At 33.6% G+C, this 22,122-nt stretch overlaps 1 protein-coding gene across 2 annotated transcripts in view; it reads right to left on the bottom strand.

Moving 5' to 3' along the window:
* NCAM2 (neural cell adhesion molecule 2) overlaps nucleotides 1-22,122 on the bottom strand; it is a 271,664-nt gene that overhangs the window by 84,815 nt on the left and 164,727 nt on the right. For both annotated transcript variants that reach the window (XM_066571936.1, XM_066571937.1), the window contains exon 9: nucleotides 9,075-9,225. In XM_066571936.1, coding sequence (XP_066428033.1) covers nucleotides 9,075-9,225 — 151 coding nt within the window. The remainder of the gene's footprint in view (nucleotides 1-9,074; nucleotides 9,226-22,122) is intronic.

Below are 22,122 nucleotides of genomic sequence, written 5' to 3'. Positions count from 1 at the left end.
CCAAGCTATTCTATGGGTGCATGATTCTGTAAGAAATTATAAATTTACTATAGCATTTTAGAGTACTTAATGTTATGGTACCAGCATCAGCTAAACTCTTGCTGATTATTTTGCCAAGCAAGAGAGAAAGTGGCAGGTTGGCACTCCAGTTAGAACGAGTTCTGGAAAATCTGTGTAAGAAGATTATTTAAGAGTAGCAAATTCTGACCTGAAAGCTGTCTCTAGCATTTAGATATCCTTGTTAGTTATAATGTCCAGGAACAGTGATTCAATAACAGACTAATACATCACCTGCCTTGTCCAGAAAGTAATTAAATTAAGGATGACAAAAATCCAGCTCTGGTGTATGTTTGGTGTCATACACAAAATTAGATACAGCAAATTACCTGATTCAGTACATGTGTCCAGACAACTATAATGGAAGACTGGTGGGCAGAATCAGATTTGCACTTCTTAATTTAAGAACATAGGTTTTCAAAATGTGGCTATTTGTTTCCCTGGAACATGTAATAAAAATATGTGACAGATTGTCAGGTCTAAGACTCTGGGACATTTCCTACAGTACATTATTGGAAGCCTCGCTCTAAAATGATTAATGTTGGCATAAGTTTCCCATCATCAAGGACTTTAATAAACCACATCCTCTGGCAAATCTAGTACTGTCCTTGCCATCGATCCTGTAAAAGTGCCTCAGTTTTTTGTAACTCTGCCACAATTTAGTTAACAGCCATCTATCTTTCTCTTGTACTTTCTCCCTCATATCTTTTTCAATAGTTAATATTTTAAAATTAATAGCTCCTCCTTGGATACAAAGCAGAAGGACCTCCACAGACAAGTACAATAACTGTCACATATTCATTTGAAAGAAGAAATAATATTAGAAAGACTTCAAAAATGTGGTTAGGTGACTATATTTTAGTCTATAATCATTCTTAAAAGAAAGACAAGAATTGGAAAACTTCAGCTACTTACTGCCACTATCACAATCATATATGGCTGTAAGGAAAAACATCCAAGACCCACATAAGAAATGTCCAAATAGAAAAGCTAATCAAACTCATCACATATTGATTTTAAACTGCCATGATTATTAGCTATAACCAGAGGGGTCTTTTTTTTCCTGAATCCAACCCATGACTTCAAAAGTTTTGAGAGGTTCATGTTTTTTTCAAAGCAAGTGCAGAAAACTCCACACTTATTTTAAGACGTCCTTTCCCCTGCCCCATTCTCTTGGTTCCTCTCAAAATTCATTAAAATATGGCATTGATATTCAATAGTATGATGCACTATTGACTGATTCTACCTTTATGAAAAGTAAGAGCCCCCTCCTACTGACAAACATTACTAGTTCCTGGAAACTTTAACTTGGGTATTATTTTTAATATTCAAACACTATACCAATTGCTCCATTTCCATAAGATACTTTTTGTTAGATGCAAAGCATGTTGATAATTGCACATTAAATAATGTTGGGCAATGAATGCATATATGGCTTAGGTGCTTGGTGCTGCCAGAATTGTAGAAATCCAATGTACCTATTTTTTCTTTTAATTTCACTTGACATTAAGGAATTGTATTTGTTTTCGCTTAAAAAAAAAAAAAAACAAACCAAAAACCACAAAAGACAAACTAAAGCCCAAGAAATTTTAATTTCATAGAAATGTCAGCTTTGAATTGATAAAAAATTGATCTAAAATTGCCTAAACTAGTTTAAATTAGGAGAAATACTAAAGAAAGCATACCTAGGTAAAATAAGCAAAATAAGTGACTAGTGAGGTATAAAATAAACTGTTTGCATTTGTCTATTACTCATTTTGTATGTCTGTGAATTGCCAACACTGGCCAACATCAGATCTAGGACAGGAAGATTCCCCCTATATATCCATCACACTAGCAGCAATTTTCATTTTAGTAATAAAATTATCAGGTGCTGCCCATTGTTAACACATTGTTCTCAAATTATGCCAATTTGTACCAAATTTTCAATTGTTACATGGATACGAGGACAGAATTACTGGAATAATTTAGTATGGCCTGGCTTCTCCATCAAATATTAGATTACATTATTGTCTTATAGGCAGAAGTGAAAAACTGCAATGTTTTCCTCAAACCAAGATCCTAACCCCATCTTTCTTCCTGTCCTATGTGTCACATTTCCAGAACAAAATCCAGTCTTTACCTTCCATATTTTCCTACTTGTCACCCTTACCTCCACAGTATGCCTCCTTATTGATATCATCCCTCCATTCCCTAATGTCTGTGTCTCTCTCATACATTCCCAAATCATAATAGTTGCTGTATGGAGCTAGGACTCTTAGCCTTTTCATGTCTTTACTAAATTTTTACATGCAGTGCTGTCCAGAAAATAACAAATAAAATCTTTAAAATTTGTTTTGTTCAAGTTTCAAATATCAGTGCCACACTTATCATCTCACATAATTATTTTCTTCATTATACTCAGATGCTGTGACTCTGCTTTGATGGATCTGTTTTGGAGGTATAAGAAGGCCACAATGTCTTTTTTTCATTCACAGGTTATTACTGTGTAATATGTATTACATTTTATATAGTATGAAAATCCTTGTGAACCCATTTAAAATTTATAATATTCATTATCAATGTAAATATTTAAATTTCACCATGTAGAACCATGCTCAAGGAGGCATCAGAAAATTCTTCCTCAGTTTTTTTCTTTTTTTTCTTCCTTTACTTTTCACAATTGCAGATGTGAAAATTTATGACAGTAAGAAAATATGTTGAGGCATATATATCCATTAATAACTAAATTATTAGAAACAAAAAAACCCAATTATTTTATTCTTTCAAATTTTGTTCTTCTATTAAGGAAAAATTAGCTTACATGTTATTAAAAATCTACTTTAAATGATAGCAAATTAATTGCAAGATTAACCAAAACATGTAGTAGAGAGCTCTGTTCGGTAAAAATTTATGACAAATTTCTAATATCAATATCATGTTTAACAAGTGATTAACATATATTTAGGCAAAATGTTTCTAGGATGGAATTTTTTGTTTCAAAGTATTTTACAACCTTTTGGGCTAAATAATAGGTATATTTATTACATAGATGAATAATTTTTCCATTTTACCACACTGCTGTAACGTCAGAAAAAGACAATGGATGCCTTCAACTCCGCTTCACTCTGGGAAGTTTGGTGAAATGGTTTTGGAAAGTGACTGTATGTGATAAACCTCATCTTTTGCACAGAATTCAACTTTCTTGTCCCCTTGAAGTCACAGCAGTGGCACAGTAAACTTCCCTCTGCACAAGCGCAGAGAAGAAAAATGGTAAATCTTACAAGTGACATTCATAATATGTCAAAATTATCACACTTATTTCAGGATGTTAAAGGTTGACCTTTTCCATCTTTGCTTTCTCATTTTAACCTATAAATTTGACGGGAAGAAATGTAACTAAAGCCAATAGCATTTTATTAGAAAAGGAGGATTTTTTCTATACTATTTCAATAGTATAGAAAAAATAGTATATTTTCCTGTAATTTTTTTTTCCTCTTGATTGTTTTTCCTGCAATTTTTCTGTAATTCCTGTAATTCCTGTTTCTTTCCCAGGCCATATATTTGTATTTATTAGTGTTGTTTTCTGGCGGTGATGACAGGATAAAGATGGGTCCTCATGACTAATGGATGAAGGGAAGGTGTAAAAAAGAAAAAGACAGGTTTTTTCAGTGGTGTCCAGTGACAGGAAAGAGGCAATGCCATTCTGTGATTCTGTGAGTAATGGTGGGATGTTGCTGCACTGATCTCTTTTAACAGAAACCAAATGCAACTTATGAACTGTTTGAATTTATCATGATTTATGATAGCAGTAGGCAGCTGAAACCTTTTGTGACATTTATCACAACATTGAGGTTTCTCAGAGAATTGTGGATGATCCATCCATGGAAGTGTTTGAGGCTATTTTGGAGGAGCTCTGAGCAACCTGGTCAGTGAAAGTTGTCCCAGCCCATGGCACAGGGGTTGCTCCTGGATGAACTTTAAGATCACTCCAAGCCAAACTGTTCTATGATTCTGTGATATTTGTGATGTCTTGTACACAGTACTAGCATTTTTATCAATTGAAAACCTTTCCTCCTAGAAGGTAAATACAATTTGTAGCTCAGTCTCTCGAATCCACTTTTAAGTAATGTTGTATATATTTTTTTTTGCAAACATATAAAATTAAATTGCATGAATCCAAAGCATCCCACTCAACTGCAGTGCAATGCAGCTAACACACAACAAAGCAGAATAATCAGTTAATGAAACCAAGTTCAATACTGCAACAGTAATAAAATTGGTTTCAAATTGTGGCAGAGGAAAAAAAAATTTCAACCACAAAGGAAAAGACTGGTTTTGATGAGCAATACAATAGTATAACAAATACTGCACAGTTTTCTTTACAGATAAAGACTATACCACACATGTTGCATGATTATTTTTGTTTTTATCACTCAAAGTTGTTACTAAACTAATAGGGAATATTACTATAAAAATCATGTTTGGATGAAAAGCAATATTAAGAAAAATTCATATTCCTGGAATACACTAAAAATTATTTAAATGCATTTTTTCAGAAATTGCTTTTTAAGAAATCATTTTTATCAACTACTCACATGGCTGATCTCATACAAACACGTACCACATCACTCAATGTAATATATTTGTCAGAGATTTTTCTATCTCAAAATATTATTCTTTGAGCACTGTGAGGAAATAGACATTTTTTTGACCATCCAGTGTATCTAATAGCTGTAATTGAAATTGTAACCTGAAATTGAGAGGTTTAACTAATATAGTGATGTAAAAACTGGTAAATTCAGCTAAAAAGGTCTCTTAGTCAGGATGCTTCCTGGATAGTGTATGGGAAAACAGAATTTTCCAAAGGATGTGGCTCAATGGCTTTCTCTGGTAAAAGGAGTACTGTCCAAAGGAATTTGCACCTGGTGATACAGAGCAGTCAGAAACAGTAGCATCTTACATAATGTGTGCACCTGGGAGGACAAAATTAAGTGAGGGCTGTGAAAACTTCCGACAGGTTAATGGCAGTGTGAACAAAACGAAGGGAAAACTGTAATGGCACATAGAGAGCCTTTCAAAGATCATAAGTGTTGTTCATTGCTTCTTGTTTAAAGCTTTTCCAACTTAGCAATGATGTAGGGGCACCCTAACTAATAATAATACTATGGTGAAAGATGATCCAGCACACTGAACATGTAAAATTAGATTTTTCTTCAGTGCTAAGATGCAGTGAAAAATTTGTGAAACCCAAGACCTAATGTGTTCTCTCATCACAACTTTTCTTTTAGCCAGGTCTGTATTATGCTTTTAAAGACAAAAAAATACCACAATGAAATGCAAATATTTGTATAGCAAAACTAACTTTGAGAGACACCTGACATTATAAGCAAAATCAATTTATAATTCACTAGGTTTAATATATTTAATTTCCTCAGGCTATCTTGAAAACCTCATCTTAGCGTATGACCTGCTCTATCTCTTGTATGTATTTCTCTAATATTTTTAATTTTAAAAATAGTTATTTCTCTATGATAAATATGTAGATAATAACTGTAGATAATAATAACTATAATAATATGTAGATATAGACACATCTTAATACCAATATACATCATATATTCAGCCATACTATAATTCACTTTTCAATTGATTACTTATTATTACTCTCATCCAATACACACTAGGCTTCATACTTTAAACCAAATTTTGCAGTTAATGAAATCCATTAATAAATAACATTTGAAAATGGTATTTTATTTTGATGTAATTTTAATTTACTTTTCAGACTTTATATCAGAAAAATTAAACATAACTAAACACAAAGATTACTTGGCAGGAAGAAATATTTAAAAATGCCCCCTGGTTCCCTGCAATTCATGTCTTCACAGCATTTCCTTCAGATAAAAGTCAAGGTTAACTGTTCCCAGTTGGTATCAAACCTGATAATCTCTTCCTGTCCTAGAGAACTGCTCTTATCACCAGGAGCAACCCCAACAGAGAAGAAGGATAAAGCAGGGAAATTCTGTGCAATCCTACTGCCAGTTTAAATCTCTGATAGGGGTCAGGAAGTGAAAGGATGAGACAGTGACACCAGAGCACTCAGTGCCTTCATTCAGCCTGTTTGACTGAGGTGGCATTTAAGGATGGGATGGAAGCAGTTTCCTCTCCTGACTACACAAACTGTCAAATACAGTAAAGCATAAAGAAAAAATGCTGTAGTTTTGTTACTAACTCACATAAAGGCATAGATGCATTGTTTACTTCCATCTAGAAACTGGAGGACAATATCAAGAATTAAGTTCTGCTTATCTATATTTCTATTTTAATTTTTAAATAGTTATTGAAGTTTTATATGAGAATATTATTAAAGATAATTCAAATTTCTGTTAACATGGCTTAACTGCAAGACTGAGCCATACTTGAATAAATTCTTCTCAAAAACTGTTTGTAAGAGAACAAAACCAAACCAATGGAAGAGAAAAATTAAACTATTTTGAAGGGTTTAATGCAATTTTTAAAATGAGAATTTGGGGAAAAAAAAAGTAAAAGCCCTGATAGCACTCTTTATAGCTGCAGTTATTATGCTAAATAAATGCCACTTGGAAAATAGTACCAGGAGAATCAAAACTATTAGATACTGACTTCATGGAATCCCCCCATTTTTAATAGTTTGCTACAAAAATACAAATTAGTTGTTTAGCTTTTGAACCTGAATCTTTTGCTGAAATTCCCAAGCCTGCAACTTATGAAGTCCCATAACTGGAATGACAGATAAGCATGACACTGCTTCATATAGGAAGATACTGGGGAAGGACTGTCAGAGCTTAGGACAACCCAGCATTGGGTGGAAATGGGGGCAAGGATGCTGAAAGGTTCTTCACAGGGGCTGTTTTGTTACAGAACTTCATGGCAGAGGCCAGACTGATGGGAAATGAGGTTGCAAAGAGGCACTTCTTCCTCCTGGGGACATTATTTTTAAGAACAGGAGAATTCTTTACCATTAAACAAGTGCTTTCTTTCCTGGGCAAGACAAATAAGTTGTATTTGAAGTTCATATACCAGTGCAAAGTTATTTGCAAAGGAAAGCGCAAAATTTCTCTGACTCATTAATCAGAATATGAGACAGACCTATACTATATCACCCCAGAAACACTTGCTTTGCATCATAGAACTACTTGACTTGAAGGAACTGAGGAAAATTGTATTTCTGTTAGTCAAACAATGCCTATGCTGGAAAAAAATACATTTGAGTTAAGGCTCACTATCAGTTGATTATTTAAAATTTAAAACTCCCATTTTAGAAATATAATAAAAATCTTCTGTTATACATTAAAAGTATCCATTACAATGCATGATTTCTCTGATGGTAGAATAATATTTCTATGTTCTTTATAAACTGTGTTTCCTCAGAGGATTTTAGAACTGTAGAAAATTTTATGCTGTATCAAAAACTGTGTCTACCAAGGCATAAATTCAGACTTTAACTTATTCCATTTTCTCATATACTGTATTTGATTGTTCCCACACATATTCAAAATTCATTCTGCCATACCATAAAAAGACTGCTACTTTTAAATTCTTTCCACATCATCTAAAACTTTCACCCTGAAAGGTGTCTTTGGTTATAATAATGTATTGGATGAATGCAGAGGTTTTATTATGCCCTCTGGTATGAATTCTGTATTGCTAATAAAACCTTAAATTTCAAGTGCCCATGTTTCATAATATGTGGTGCAACATATCTCTCTCCTCTGAATTCACAATATACTAATATTTAATGCTAAAGCATAGAGGCAACACAACCATAATGAAACCATGTATTTCATATCATTATGTGGAGAGTTGGCAGAATTTTAGAGAAATTACACTTAATTTAAATTTTTATCTATTTTTTTCCCCTTTATATACATTAAAAAAGTTATCATTGCATGCATTAAAGAAAACAAATATAGCAAATTAGAATTTATTTATTAGGTTTTCTGGCTTGGCAAATCTCTCCATTCCTAACACCTAAAAATTCTTTTGATCGTTCCTCATTTTTCTTTCAGATTTATATTCTATGCCACAATACAATGCTTCCCTGCCAATAAAGAGCACAAAACTGTATAGTGAAAGCACTTTCAGAACTCCTCAGGAAATCACTCCTGCAATCATTACTTTTATTTCTGTGCCACAGAATCCTATTCCAGCTTTTATCTTCCCACTGGAAAGAATTTTTCTCTTTGAAGACTCAGTTCAAACAGGCTCATGCAAACTCTACCGGAGATGTAAAATAATTGTATCTAGAAATTTCTAGATAAATGAAACAACAATGAAATTTTAAAAAAAGAAGGATTTTTTTGCTTGTTTTCATTTTTTGAAGACCTTTGTTTATAAGTTTAAAGAAAAAATTGAAGAATCAATTACCCAATGATTTTTTTAATATTTCAGATTTATATCTTCTGATTGGCTTCTCAAGCATGAGACTCTTCTAAGCAAAAATAATCTCCTTTTCTCCTGGATAAAATGCAAGAGCTTGGAGTAAAGACAATCTCTAAAAGAGACTGTTACAAACATGATAACTCCAGGAGGGGTTATAATAGTGGCTAGACGCCTTTTAGGGATTAGTAAATCAGAGGACTCAGAAACAAAAAAGAATCTTTGTTGAATCTTAGGAGGTTAAGCTCAAGACTTAGCTGCTGCTCAAATCAGTCCTTATTTTATCCCACTGAATACTTTTAATTCCCAGAACTCTTGGCTTGCCCAGAGATTTGAAGTTGTTAAGCTTAGCCTTAATTTAGTGGATAACAACACTGGAATATGATTTCAGACAAAATCCTGTCCTACATTAGTCACCAACACACCAGCAAGAGTCTTGTTAACTTCAGAAAAGACAGGATTCTTCCACAGAGGAATGAGCTACAGGACATGCTTTCTTCATTTACGCAAGTTTAATCATGAATTACCGCGAAAAAAAGGACCTTCCATTAAGAATGTACTTTTTTTTTTTTCTTTTAAAACAGACTTAAAAGAGAAAACAAAATATTAGAACTTACATTCAATATCAAGGTACATGCTCTTTTGGTGCCCACCAATTCTACTTGCCGCTTCACAGTCATATCTCCCTGAATCTGACAACTTCACATCTTTAATATGCAGTGACGACTTTCCATGCTGCCCTTTGACTTCTATACGGCCATCTGGGCTCTGTTTACATTGATTCAGGAAAAAAGAAGGTTTTATATGTTTATATATGTATATCAATGTAGAATTTATATATATTAAACACTGCTGATAAGAATGACTGAAAGCATCTCTTCACCTGTGGTGAAGTTATTACTGACAGCTAAGCAACTTCTAAGTTGTCCAAATAAATTAAAAAAATATAGATAAACATGTTCTCTTTCTAGGCAGTATAATAAAAGAAATAAGTACATGCTTAAAGGAACATTGTCAAGGGAAACCACAAAACGTATCAAATTATAACAGCAATAGTGAACTACATACTCAAAACTTCTTTATGATCTCACTCACTGTGTTATGATGCTGTTAAGAAAAATGCATAGATACAACACTATATCTTAGATTACACACAGCATTATCTCTGGTCCTTACAACTGCAGCTGTGAAACTGAAAAGAAGTAATGGCTCAGACAATGAGTAAAACCCAGAATCTCACAACTGTTAAAAAAACTTGAACGATAAATGCAACTAGAATTTCTGGATTTCAGTTCCTTTTCATTCCATGGAAAAGGCATGAAAAAATGAATGCTGCCTTTCAATTTTCTAGAACATAAATTTTATAAAAAATTCTCATCCGTAATGACTTTCCTTGCCCCTCCCCATCCCTCCCCACTTTTTTTTTGTAATTTAATGGGTATACAAATATTAGGTCAAACTAAACAGAATAAAGAAAAAGTCCTCTTCTTGATGCTTCAAACTTTATGAAATATTATGCCTGAGGAAAAAGAAGTTATTTTTTTCTGCTATTTACTTAAAGCATCATACAATACTTTGGGCTGGAAAGAACATTAAAGCTAATCTCATTCCTACCCCCCTGCCTGGGCAGGGACACCTTCCACTAGATCAGTTTGCTCAGAGTCTCATCCAACCAGACCTTAAACATTTCCAGGAATGGGGCAGCCACATCTTCTCTGGGCAACCTTTGGGAAATTTGTTGCACTTTGTCATCTCTCACTTTGTTTAAGGGAAAAAAATTCCAAACATGATTGAAAATACTGATGTTAACCTACCTTCATTATTTTAAGGTGGAAAAGGGATGAAAACCCAGTAACTATTTCAGTGCATGACTTTACACTTGAAGCATATTTTTATGTTCAATTCTATAATACACACACCCAAGTTTTCTGCATATTACACTCAATACTCACCAAGTGGCATCTGATGTTTAAGTGGCTGAGCTTTTAACTCATTACAACTGTTCCTTGACTTAATAAAGGAAATATGGCACAATTTAGACCTTAAAATAATTGATGTAAAGCAGTCAAATGAAGCATGCTGTTTATCATGATTTCTATAGAAAGAAAAGTATCCCAATCCTATCTAAAAATCCAAGTAGACTGAATTTTGTTTCCTGTGAAAATGGCTATATAAATTAAAGTTCTTAAATTCTAACCCAGAAGCCAACATAAACCTCATGGGATTGGTAAAAATTAGCAACTTAGATCACTTAACTCTCAATTTTAATAGTGAAAATTCTATTTCCACAATATGATCAAAGAAGGAAAAGAAAAGTTATGATGTTGCTAGTAAACATGTTACAGTAGTGAACATCATGGCTTTTGGAAGGAATTCCTCAGCTAATTAAAATGCAATTTCTTTTAAAAAAAAATATTGTTTCCTAATTTCTGATACAAAGCCAGTTTATATATATGTAAAACAATAAATGCTTATTTTTATAGCATTATATCTATTGTTTATATATATGTAAAACAAGTACATTCTATGACATAGTTAATACCAGTTATGAGCATTTTCTTCTTTATTTAAATATTAAGCATTTAATACCATGGTCAAACTACATTATTCCTACCTAAAATGTAGTACAATTCAGAAATTTAATTTCTGATTTTACCTTGATGACAAATATTTCCTTAAGAACTTACATTTTAAATGGTGAAACAACCTGTGACAATGAATCATAGATACAATAGTAAATACTTTATTAGTGATCCATTAGTTCAATACTAATCCCAAATACTTTAATTCATTAGTACATATTTCACTGTGATTCCATATATCCCTAAGCACATAAATGAGCACTAACAGATGTAATACAAGAAAATAATAATAAAAATAAGCACAAAGATCCTTAAATTAAATCGGTAATTTACAGTAATTCAAATAGGTAATTCACAGGTAATTACAGTAAATTAAATAGGTAATTTACAGGTAATTTCACAGTAATTTCTCAATCTCCTTTTAGTTTATTTAATTATTTTCTAATACTGATGGAAAAAATTTTGACTGTACTCAATATAACTTTTGTACATTCTCACATTCTCTTATTCAAATTTAGATGATGTAAGATATCTTAGATTTATAGGTAGGACAAAACTCAAGCTATAAATACTAATAAATATTCTGAATAATAGCTAATAAATACTCTGAATAATAAAAGATTTTCATATATAATTTATTCTTATAATCAAATATATGGTAAGAAACATTGTAAGAGAGATTTACTAAGTTCAAAGTCCATAAAACAAATAAAATAATGGTAGGCAAGAAAATTTCACTAGAATTATAATAAAAATACACATTTACTAAAGACAATTTCTACTTTTTTTAGGTTCATGTGTTAAAATGGCTTACTAAATCAAGCAAAAATTTTAAATGTGTTCTGCTTCATTGCTTATAATGCATATTATACTGTGGCTTTTTAATAAACAGTTTAAAAAGTCCTGTTCCCTGAGTCTATTCTGCAGATGGATTGGTGGACAAATCCATCATTTATTTCTTTTACAAAGATACTGCAATACCTGATTAAAAATACACTGATAGGCTGGCATTCCTGAAAAAAGAAACACATGAAAGAAAACAAGAGCATAAATACAGACCAAGAAAATTCCATTACAAACAAAGAAACAACTAATTAAACAAATAAATAAATGAAAGTAAATGTTTTGATGCAGGTGTCTCTATCAGTGAGAGGATTCCCAGAATATGAGGGAGACTATCACTTGTAAATCAAAAAATCTAGTTAGTATGGTCAAGTTTCAGAAGGACTTCAAAACACTGGTGGGGCTCTATTATGTTTCTTTATGGTATAAATGAGACAAGAGAGATCTGGATAAATGATTCAAGGACATGTGATGACAGAAAAAAAAAGCACATAACAGTGCAGCTGGGTATGAAAAAGAGCAATGAAGAAACTGGACAAAAATCGAATGTGCAGCATTACCTGGAGCAAAAACTGAAGACACACTATTTACATTTTTCTGTTATTGCAAAGGATGTTATTAAAACCAGGATAAACTGAAAAAGCAGAACTTTCTAACCATTGGTAATGCCTTTCTAGGGTTAATTTCTCTCCTGCACTAATTATGGAGAGCACACATTAGTACTATGTCTGGCACCATAACACAGCAAAACATGAAGAGAAAGAGACACAGGTATGGGAACACTACACCTGCCCTGTAATCCTTAGGAGAAATCCCCACCAGGAAGAAAGCTTTGGAGCTACCAATGGGCCAAAACCAAACTACAGATATAATCTCAATAAATTAACAATGTCAGTAACTCTAAAGCCTGCCTGAAATAATAATGGCTATCCCATTAAACTGGGACATTCTTTTTTTTCTTTGCAAATGTTACACATGAGAGATGTAGAATCTGTATTTTATTTTATTGCTTAATAATGATAAAGAGCATTAAAGGGACAGAACAAACCCCTAGACAATCAGAATAGTCTCTGTGGCCCAACACTTATGATTTGTGCTCATTCACTGAATTACTCTCCTCCCATCACGGAGTATGAACAAACATTAAGGTCTCAAAAACTTAAAGTTAAGACAGTACCATACAGATTTACATATTCTTTGGAAAAAAAATTATGTTAACAGATCCTTACACTCTTAGACATTGGAAGAATGATGAAGTCTCCAGAAGTTACATTTTCACAGCATTTTAGAATTCCTAATAAAATCTAAAACATAAATATTTTTCATGGCTAATGTTCATTGGAGAATTTCATAGAAATCATAAATAAAAGTGGCGGTTTTGAGGCTTTGGTGGTGGGTTTTTTCTTCTCCCATAACTTTATCACCGGCATAAAACTAAGATACAAATGAAAAATCTTCAGCAGAGACTTTGAAAAGTGTTTTACTTAGTTAAAGTCACTTTGGGATTTTATTCCCATGAAAAGCACATTCCCTAAATTAGGAAGCAAGAAAGCCTTTTTATTTTGATTACTGATAGCAATCTAGTTCTCTGCCATTGTCAAAGGAAACTCTTCTATACAGGCCTGCAAGTAAAAATACCCAAAATGACACCACATAAAAAATATCTTCTGGGAAAAAAAAAAAAAAAGTGAAAATTTTTTGCACTTGGAATTTTCTTATTATATGTAGATAAACACAAATGGCTTCTATGCTAATTAAAAAAATGAGAGATATTGCATAATTTGAGATTAGTGCTGCAGATTCCGGAAAGGTACATATATATTTTTGGTTTTGATACAATTTATGCCTACTATACATGTGATTTTATTCCTTGACTCCTTCTGTCACGCTCATGCTTCCTGGATGTCTTGCATAATTTGTAGTTCCACATGTGAATATTCCCAAAGGCCTGACCAGCTGATGCTGACCTGACTGGTCTATGCTCAGTTTCAAAGACAAGAACCAGAGCTCCCAAGGCAGGACCAGAACAATGATAACTGAATTTCAAGGATTCCACTTGCAGAGTGGATGGTGATGTGATGAGACAACAACATCCACATGGAGACAAGGATAACTTCTGGAACAGAGTAAATTATTCAGGAGTTTTCAATCTGCAAAATTCCACTGCCATTTTAGTAAAACCAGTTTAATTTTTTCAGGAGGAGAGAGTTTGCTGATTATGGTGCTCAGAAACTGTCATTTGTTTAAAAACTGTAGAAAGTTGCACTTGGACAGAGGTGGATGGTGTTGTTAGTGGATGAGTTTGATTTATCAGCCATTGCTCCAACTCCCACTGAGGAAAAGTAGAACCAAATGAGATGATGTTGTAGGGCTGCCAAAACCTGCATTTTGAGTTGGCTGAAAACAAGAACGGAAGGTAAGAACAGTCGCAGAAATTGGTGACTCATTTGTAGCTGGGTTCTAGTAATATTGCTTGAATGGTTAGAGCAGCTGACTTCCCTCCTTGAGTTTACCATTTGGCTGTCAAAGTATAAACAGCCTTTCCTTCAGCCCCTGAAGTCCAAGTGCAAGACTGCAAGGAAAACAATCCCTTCATTTAAAATCTAGACAAGTTGAAATACCTTTATTTGTTTTTATTTAAATGTTTAAAGCCTATTCACGAGCAAAGTGCCACCACTGTCCATAGTTAAAATGCTACAGGTCAGTTTTGCCTGTCAAGTTTACCAAATATATCTTCTGACATCTTGTGTACTTTAGTATGATTTTGGAGGTGCACTGCATATATTAACCACAGCAAAGATGAAGAGGTAGTGGCTTAGAATTGAGACTGTGCTTTTCTTTTGCAAAACATGGAGCAATGTACTGAAAACCAGTCACTGTAAGAACATGTAACTTGAGTAAAATCTGCAGGTGTTTTAAGTTTCCAGTAAAGGATCTGTTTCAGGTGCAGTGGGGAGAATTGAAAAAATCATAGTTCTTCCTTCTTTGGATCAAACTGTTAAAATTTTCCAACTCATTAGTTTGTCTTGGTTTCGTTTCCAGTACACATCACTGAATTTTCAAGGAGAAAACAAATATTGATTAACAGAATCATCTTTGGAATTTCACAAATAACAATTTTTTAGGAATTTTGTTGATTTCAGGTTGTGTTCGCATCCACATGAGAGGTAACTTGAGATCATATACTTCAGGCTGATGCTTCTTATATGTGAGATTTAAGCAGATCTTAATTGGCCATGAAAATGTTTCTTGAAGCAGCATGAAAGATAAGAGCTTCTGCAACCTGACATGCTGATACTAAATGATGATAAAATTCCAGAAGTCTATTAAATGTACGTGACCAGCAATTCCTAGTCTGAAAATCTACCTTTGATGATGAGAGAAAGGGCTGTTAGTCACAACAGCCATCATCGTGTAGAAGCTGGTGGAAGCTCCCTTCTGGATTATGGATGGTATATTCACAATATTCCCCATTCTCTTCAGGTAAATGTATTCTATCCATGCACCTGTTGGAGACAGCAGAAAATTCCAAAGTATTGCTATGTGCATATGCCTTAATGTCCAGTGAATCAGAATAATGCTAAAGCAGTGTCTTGGACTTCAGTGATTTTTATAGGAGACCTTGTGATATTTTAAAACTTCAGCTTGTTAATTATACATGTCAGCATGCTGCAAATTCCTGAATTTCTAGGAATATGGTTTTCCTCAAAGAAGAAATTATTGAAGCACCTATTGGTTGTAGATCTAGAGTGTAGCACCAGGGAAGTCACAAGAAAACCTAATGTTGAAGAAAAAAATACTGTTGTTTTGATTTTCTGTTCAGCTGCAGACACACCAGCTACTTTTATAGGATTCAGATTGTAAATGGCAGCAGGTTCTATGCAGGTTGTTAGCTGCATGTACAGTCTCAGGAAAAAATGTGCTCTTGAATGCTTCGTACAACTTTTTGAAATTATGAAGTGATATTTCATTGATTCATGCTGGCATTTCTTTCAAAGTTTAGTCATTATGCAAAGAGATGACACATGAAATCCTGACACCAAACACTTACTAAGACATGAAATAGAAAACTGAACTTCTTTCCTTCATTGGTTTTTACTCAACAATGAATATGCAAGAAAAATATTTAAGAGAGGAAAATGATGAGCATCCATTCAAGATTACTTCTGCTAAAGATGCAAATCCTAGATGTAAATCACAAATCTTAATGATGCAAATCACAAGAAAGAAATGGTTGATGATTTTTAATGGCAAAAATATTAGCATTATAGCAAATAAACTTGTAGAGTAGAACAAGCATTAGTGTTGCCCATGATAAATGACAACAGTAACCAAAAATGAGCGTTTATAAATATAACAGAAATACTACAACTCCAATAATTGCAGATGTACTTTGTAATTAGAAATCCTGTTTTACTCATAAATACAGTATTTAATGGCTTTATTCCTAAGAATTTTGCTGATCTGAATCTGCTCCAACACTGACTGTTATGATGCCATTAAAACTGGTGACTCAAATGGATTCAGGCCAGCAAAATTCTCAGGAAGAAGACTTTTAATGCAACGTTCTTATTCAATACAGACCTCACATAAAACAGCCACTAATAACAACAATTTTACTATACAACTGAATCTTAGTTTAGACAATGAAATATTACTGTAACTTGGGACTGAAGGTGGTTGTTCTGTAATTTTACTGACCAGCAAGTGAAAACACGGGGAAAACTTAAAAAGGAAAGAAACCAAAAAAACCTGTGGCTGGGCACTCATGAAGACAAGTCATGTCAACTTACAGCATTACAAAATGGACAAAAACAACTTGAAGCTGACCTAAGGCAGGGTGAAGAATTGTCAATCCTTTTCTACTTTTTTTTTTCTCTTTTTCTTTTTTTTTCTCTTTAAAGAAAAACAAGCACTGTCAGCTGACAGCCTGCCTCTGGTGTTTGAGTGATTAAAATAAGGAAAAGAAAACTGGGAAAATTTTGTACAACAATTTTTGCTATAGTGTTATTTTCCCCCCTTTATTTACTTAGATAATTTGAATTAAAATGTTCAAGTCATTTTAACTGAACAAAGAATAAGTGCTTGGTTTATTTTGTTTAAACTGATATTACTTTGACTGATAACAAATTCTTAGGTATATACAGGTTGTATACTCCTCCTGCCCACGAAACTTTGCTGTAATATATGACAACCTTTAAAATTACTATTACTTCTACAAGAATTTCAAGCAGAGCTTAATTCATGTGCATATACATTCATTTCATTTACACAGAATTCATAGTCAAACTTTAACACAGTCTAGCTTTAGTTGCAGGGATAACTGATGTAGTGAGGGTATGTAGAACAAGAAAGAAAAGAGAAAAAATTAAAAAGATAAACCAAAACCAAATCACGATTTGAGTTTCTGGGTTGTTCAGTAGCAGCTTGAGATCCCTCCCAGTTTACCATAAAGTTGATGTATATTTCACTAAAATGATTTTGGCTTGACAGCAGATAAGAAGTCTGTCTGGAAACTGGGCTGTGACAGAGAACTTCAGGGTAAGCAACAAGGCTCCCTTAGAGGGAAAGTCATGGAAGGCCAGAAAGAGACACAGCTTGAGTCACAAGGTGAAGGGAATTTTCAGCAGGACAGATCCTAACCTCACAGATTACAAAGTCTTTGCTCACAAACATTGATAATTCTGGAGGGCTTTTTTCCTCTGAAGAAACAAAAGGAAATTACTGCAGTAGCAAGCAAATGGAGAAAGTGAGGTAACCTGGACATAACTGAAAGGGCATTTGTTTTCAAATAATTTTATTTAATTGATGTCCTGAATACAGCTCTCAGTTTCTCTATTTACATGCATATTTTGACAAATGTGGATATAAATAAAAGCTTATGCTTATTTTCCAGCATAAATCTGTATTTATGCTGGAAAATACAGATTATTTTTCTGTAATAGCAAATATCCAGCTAAATTGGATATTTGCTATTACAGAAAAATGTCGTGCTACAAGAGTTTGAAATAAGTTGGGAAGCAGAGATTGCAACCCATATGTTATTTTCCTGGGGAGAAAAATAAAAACTTTAAGCCAGTCTATTTCTTCTTTTCAGTCAGCTTGTAGGATTCCTGACTCAGCTGCACATATTAGGAAACAGAATATATGATTAAATTATCAGAAGTTATGTATTAGTACATCATTGAAGAAACAGATCTGTAATAACACATTAACTGAAGAGACTACGTGGATAAATTAATGACAGCTGAAATATTAGTCACAGCTCTAGAATTCTCTGGTATGCAGGTAATTGGAAGGAAAGACTGGGATCTGGAGGAAAGTAATCACTTTCTGTGTGAGGAAGAAAAGGAGAAGGAGGGCTGAGTAAAAAAAGTGTCAGAAACAGCCCTTTAACCAAGTTATATAACCCTGAGGAATTTATTGTTATGTATAGGCTACCTATAGGACATATTAAAGCATATTAGATGATCATCTTGCAGTAAAGATTTCTACATGCTATTAACTCATTGAATTTTGCCACAAATGTTACAACTTGATTTGCACAAGCAGGAATTTATAAAAAGGCAAAATATAATTTTATTACTAATAAATTATTTCTGCAACACTTCAAAGTTTTAACAACACGGGTTGAGCCCATGCATAGATGGTAGTTCTTTTGACCATGGATGAAAACTCAGATGCATTTCCCCCTTATGCAGTCCTAAGAAATATTGTTTGTTGAATTTTATAAGCTGTCAGTAAGGGATGGTGCAAAGAGTCTTTACTTTCCCAGTGAAGAGAAATAAGACTTCTGCATTATGGTTTAGATGAAATTTCCTAGCCTCCCAACTAGCAATACATTCACTGATACATCAACATTGTCTTGTTAAAGTGTCATAATTTCACTGTCTTTGAAATCTAGGAACTGGTATTAGTAGGAAAAATACTTTTTGAATAGAAACACATGGAGAGATTGCACAGTGAGAATGTGACAGGAAAATATGTATTTTTTAATAAGCATATTAAGGATGTTAACAAATTATCAGGAGCTAATTATTACACAGAGCTTAGATAAAAAAAAAAAACAAACAAGGGATTGAAAAATTGAATACAGGCATTTGCTTTCATCCTGGCTTTGCCAAAAGTTCTGAAGACTTAAATTCTCCTAATATGTACAGGTACTCAAACTGCATTTCAGGTCAAGAGAACTGCAGACATTTTAATAGCATAAAACACATTTTTGCCAGCGTTGCATTTCTGATTTTGCCACTGATTATGCTTGTTCTCAATGTAAGCAGAATGTAGAAAATGCAACACTTCTTAAGTGTCCTGAGAAGGTCCTGTAGTACATCAGGGAATAATGGCTCCAGCTGACTCCAGTCTCTAAAGCATGGATGTATTACCTAGTGAATCGTCAAGTGCATATTCTCTATTTCACCAGACAAGCTACAGCTATTTGGAACTTCTTAAACCATTAGCAAATAACACAAGTGATACTTAGGCTGAAGCTCATGAAACAACAGTTTGTATTGTAGAAGAAACGAGTGAATATTCCAGTCCAATCCAAATGCTGGTATCATAGAAAATAGTCCATGAAAATTTCCCTGATAATTTCATTCTTCATTAGTGTAACAGACCTAGTATCATCACTGATAACTAAATGGCAAAAACTAGAATTGTAAATTGGGAAATAAATGCAATTTCCAAGCCTTTAGAGCTTTATTTCAGCCAGTACATGCAGCACTACAACCTACAGAAAGTACCCAAAAAATACCTATTTGGTACCTAGGTAGTACAGAAGCAAATGGATTAAATAGAAAACAGTTTTAAAATTTTAAGTATAATTAGGTGTAAAAAGAGCATCCATCCATTTACAGAACTGATAACAGATCTGGACTTAATTTAAGGTATCCCATTAAAGAACAGCTTAAATTAGTCATGTTCTTAAATTAATGCTTTTCCCTAGGTTTTTTAAGCTTTTAATACAGAAGAGTTAATAAATTTTACATTTTCTTACCCTTTTGTCTCCTTTAAATAATCAAAAACTTTGTCTCTGCTTACTTAATTCTTTCCCAGTAGAAAGTGACCATAAGATTTTACTGAAAGTGTTGACAACATGAAAGGAAAAATGTACAGAAATGAGAGAATTCTGAACTGGTGTAATACCAGTACAGACAGCCATGCACACAGCATGAATAACCTGTCTCTGTGTATGTATAGGCACTTGGGCTTACTCTGAATAACAGATAATTTACCTTCTATCCCAAAAGAAGAACAAATCTGAAGGGCCCTCTGGTCGTGTGGCTAATATTTAGTACTGTGTTGTCAATGCAATCAATATCTCAAAATAATTACTAGCTTAATTTTTGGCTTGATTTACACATCACTGCAGATACTGTAACCTAAAGGACTGTGTGGAGCTCAGACAACTGATTGAGGTCCTTGAGAACTTGAAAATTTCCACATTGACTCACAATTTCCCTATTTCCTCAGTTCACATAGGAAAGCTGCTCTTTCTTTCTAATGGAATACCATCCTACTCCTGCAAAATCAATCTTCTTGCTCAAATACTGTCACCCCCCAAAACTGGAGACAGATGAAGGAACACTCAAAACTATTCAGATTTCCATGGAGCAGATGGCTCCTGAAATTCTACTATTCAGTGCTCATATATAGACCTTTATTTGCTTATGTCACAGGGTATAAGCTTCTATATATCTCACCAGCATTAATTATCTAACATATAACTGACTCTCTTGGTCAAGTTCATTTATTTACCTTCTTCCAGTCACAATATTCTTGCTCTCTAACTTCATAGTCTTAATATGCAAAGCCCACTAAATTCATTTGGGGCTCACATACAAAAGAGAAGGGAACTTTCATGCCTGATTGAATTGTTTCAGAGAGTTTCAATTGCATAATCATACACAATTGTGGCTGGCTACATAAATTGTCCTGGTTTGCAGGCCTGTGCCAATATTGCAACACTAAAAACATTCATATGATATTGTAAGTAGGAGCTTTTCCCTAGGTTATAACCTGTTTCACCACAATATGTAGGTGAAACAGGTTATAACAATTTTCTCCAATACAGCAAAGAGATTGGCCTTGTATATTTCCCAGCTATTCAAAGGAGAATTATTCACAAAGAGCAGGATTTGGATAGCTCAGGGGGAAAAAAAAAATAATTCCTGGAATCAATTAAAATACCCTAGATACATCTCTGTTTTCTGTGATTCATTTCAAATAAAGACCTGATCCTTGATGAGCAAGAATTTAATAGGGCTCACTTTTCAAAAAGAAGGACAACATATTTCACCGACATTGTAAGACTGCTTCTTTTTGTGCAGGGAAAACCAACATAAACAGGGAGTAAAAAAAATAATATTCTTTTTATTAACATTTGGAATAGCTGAAGTGAAGTTAATAAGCTTGGGAAAAAATAGACTTGACCTTTCAAAGAAAAAGATTACCTTTGTCTATTGCCTAATTGTGAAAACTATTAAAAACTCTACAAGCTCCACTCTACAAATATTTATGATTTGCATGCAAATACAAAGTGAATTCAAACTTGGAAAATAAATTAATTCTTAGTCTGAGTTCTGAAATATTTAGCAACAATGTCACAGGAAATTTTTCGGGGAGAGCCAGGTTATTGTTCCAATGGAAGAAAGCAGAATTCAAACTGTTTCTGCAGTGTTCATTAAAAAATTAAAAATCACAGGTTGGGTTTTCCTTGATGGTACAAGGAGAATAGTACAAGGTATTTAAGAGACATTCAGTGAATCTGTATGAAATAGAGTACATAGTACAGTAAAAAATAGAGTATAAAATCCTACTCTAAATCCAACACATAAGTTGCAACTGGGACCTCTCTGTATTGGCTCCTTTCATTCATTTTATGTGTTTAGATCATAAATTCCTCAGGGCATGCAGCATATGCCTCTTTGGACACATGCTGCATACAGTGGAGCCACTGTCTCATATCGAGCTCCATCTGTTATTGTGATTTGTATTCCAAAACAGGGCTTGAAATGCTAATTACAAATAACATTGATCAGCATTCATATTTCTGCTAGAATTAGATGCTATGAAAATGGGGCACTAAACTCTGTCCTCACACTTCTGCAGTACACACAGGATTCAGTGACAATTTTGTATCAGCAATCAGGATGTGCTGTCCTTCAGGGATGTGTGTAGAGTCGTATGTGCATGCCCAAAATCCATTTCATAACTGATTATGCCAAATTGAATCCAA

This window comes from Molothrus aeneus, chromosome 2 (genome assembly GCF_037042795.1).
Source record: "Molothrus aeneus isolate 106 chromosome 2, BPBGC_Maene_1.0, whole genome shotgun sequence".
Classification (NCBI taxonomy): domain Eukaryota; kingdom Metazoa; phylum Chordata; class Aves; order Passeriformes; family Icteridae; genus Molothrus; species Molothrus aeneus.
Note: the sequence above shows the minus strand (reverse complement) of the source record. Positions and strands in the feature narration are given on the sequence as shown.